Source organism: Haematobia irritans, chromosome 4 (assembly GCF_050003625.1).
Source record: "Haematobia irritans isolate KBUSLIRL chromosome 4, ASM5000362v1, whole genome shotgun sequence".
NCBI classification, from domain to species: domain Eukaryota; kingdom Metazoa; phylum Arthropoda; class Insecta; order Diptera; family Muscidae; genus Haematobia; species Haematobia irritans.
The window spans coordinates 68480336-68481205 of NC_134400.1; the positions used below are offsets into that span (position 1 = coordinate 68480336).

Sequence of the window (870 nt, forward strand, 5' to 3'; positions counted from 1 at the left end):
ACAAACGTATTACTCATACAATTTAATTAAGATGTAATCCCGATACACGATGGATATCATAAAAAAATTTTGTCTTGACCTGCCTTAAATTTTTTGAAAATAAAATAATCGAAATTGGCCACTACAAAACTGGATAATATGGTCAATTTTGAAACCATATTAGCCAGAAATTCTGATATGTTTTGGTGTGTGCCTATGCATAGTCTAGTGGAAAGTTCCCACAATCTTTCCATCCAAATCCTCAAGAATGTAGTAGTTGCTGCCCAACTTTTCCCTTATACGAGCTTTCACAAATAATGGAGCAAGTTTGGCATTGAAATGCTTTTCCAAACTACTTTGGACAAAATTGCGTCTCATGACCTGTTGTCCCACATGGAAAGTTTGTGGTCTACTACGTAAGTTGTACTGGCGCTGATTCATTTCGTAAGCCTTTCGTATAGATTTCAGAACATCATTTCTGACCAGCTGTAGTTGGTCATTACGACTAAGTCTACATGTAGGCTCATCGACTGATCTTAAATTTCTCAAAAGAGCAAAAGTGGAACCATGAGTCACCATATCGAAACCATAAAGTACATGGTAAGGGGAAGTGTCTATAGCTTGATGATATGAGTTTCTCAAAGCGCAGCTGATGGCACTTAAGTTTTCATCCCATTTTGTATGGTCCCCTTTAAGATAAGCTCAAATTCCAGCTATCAGCGACCTATTAACACGCTCAGACGCGTTAGCCTGAGGTGAATACAATGCGGTATACCTGTGTTCTATCCCCAATGAAGTGAAAAAACATTAAGGTCGTTCGCCTTAAATTGCGAACCATTGTCGCTGACAATTATCTCCGGTACTCCAAAACAATGGAAAATTTGTTTTTCC

General features: G+C 38.2%; 1 protein-coding gene across 1 annotated transcript; it reads right to left on the reverse strand.

The window, feature by feature from the left end:
* Positions 1 to 204: 204 nt before the first annotated feature.
* LOC142235545 (uncharacterized) lies at positions 205 to 558 on the reverse strand. Its single transcript, XM_075306795.1, has one exon. It carries the CDS (start codon positions 556 to 558, stop codon positions 205 to 207), a length of 354 nt encoding a protein of 117 aa, XP_075162910.1.
* Positions 559 to 870: the final 312 nt, after the last annotated feature.

Coding starts and splice junctions, on each gene's coding strand:
- LOC142235545 (XM_075306795.1), bottom strand. CDS start 558: ATGGTGACTCATGGTTCCACTTTTGCTCTTTTGAGAAATTTAAGATCA.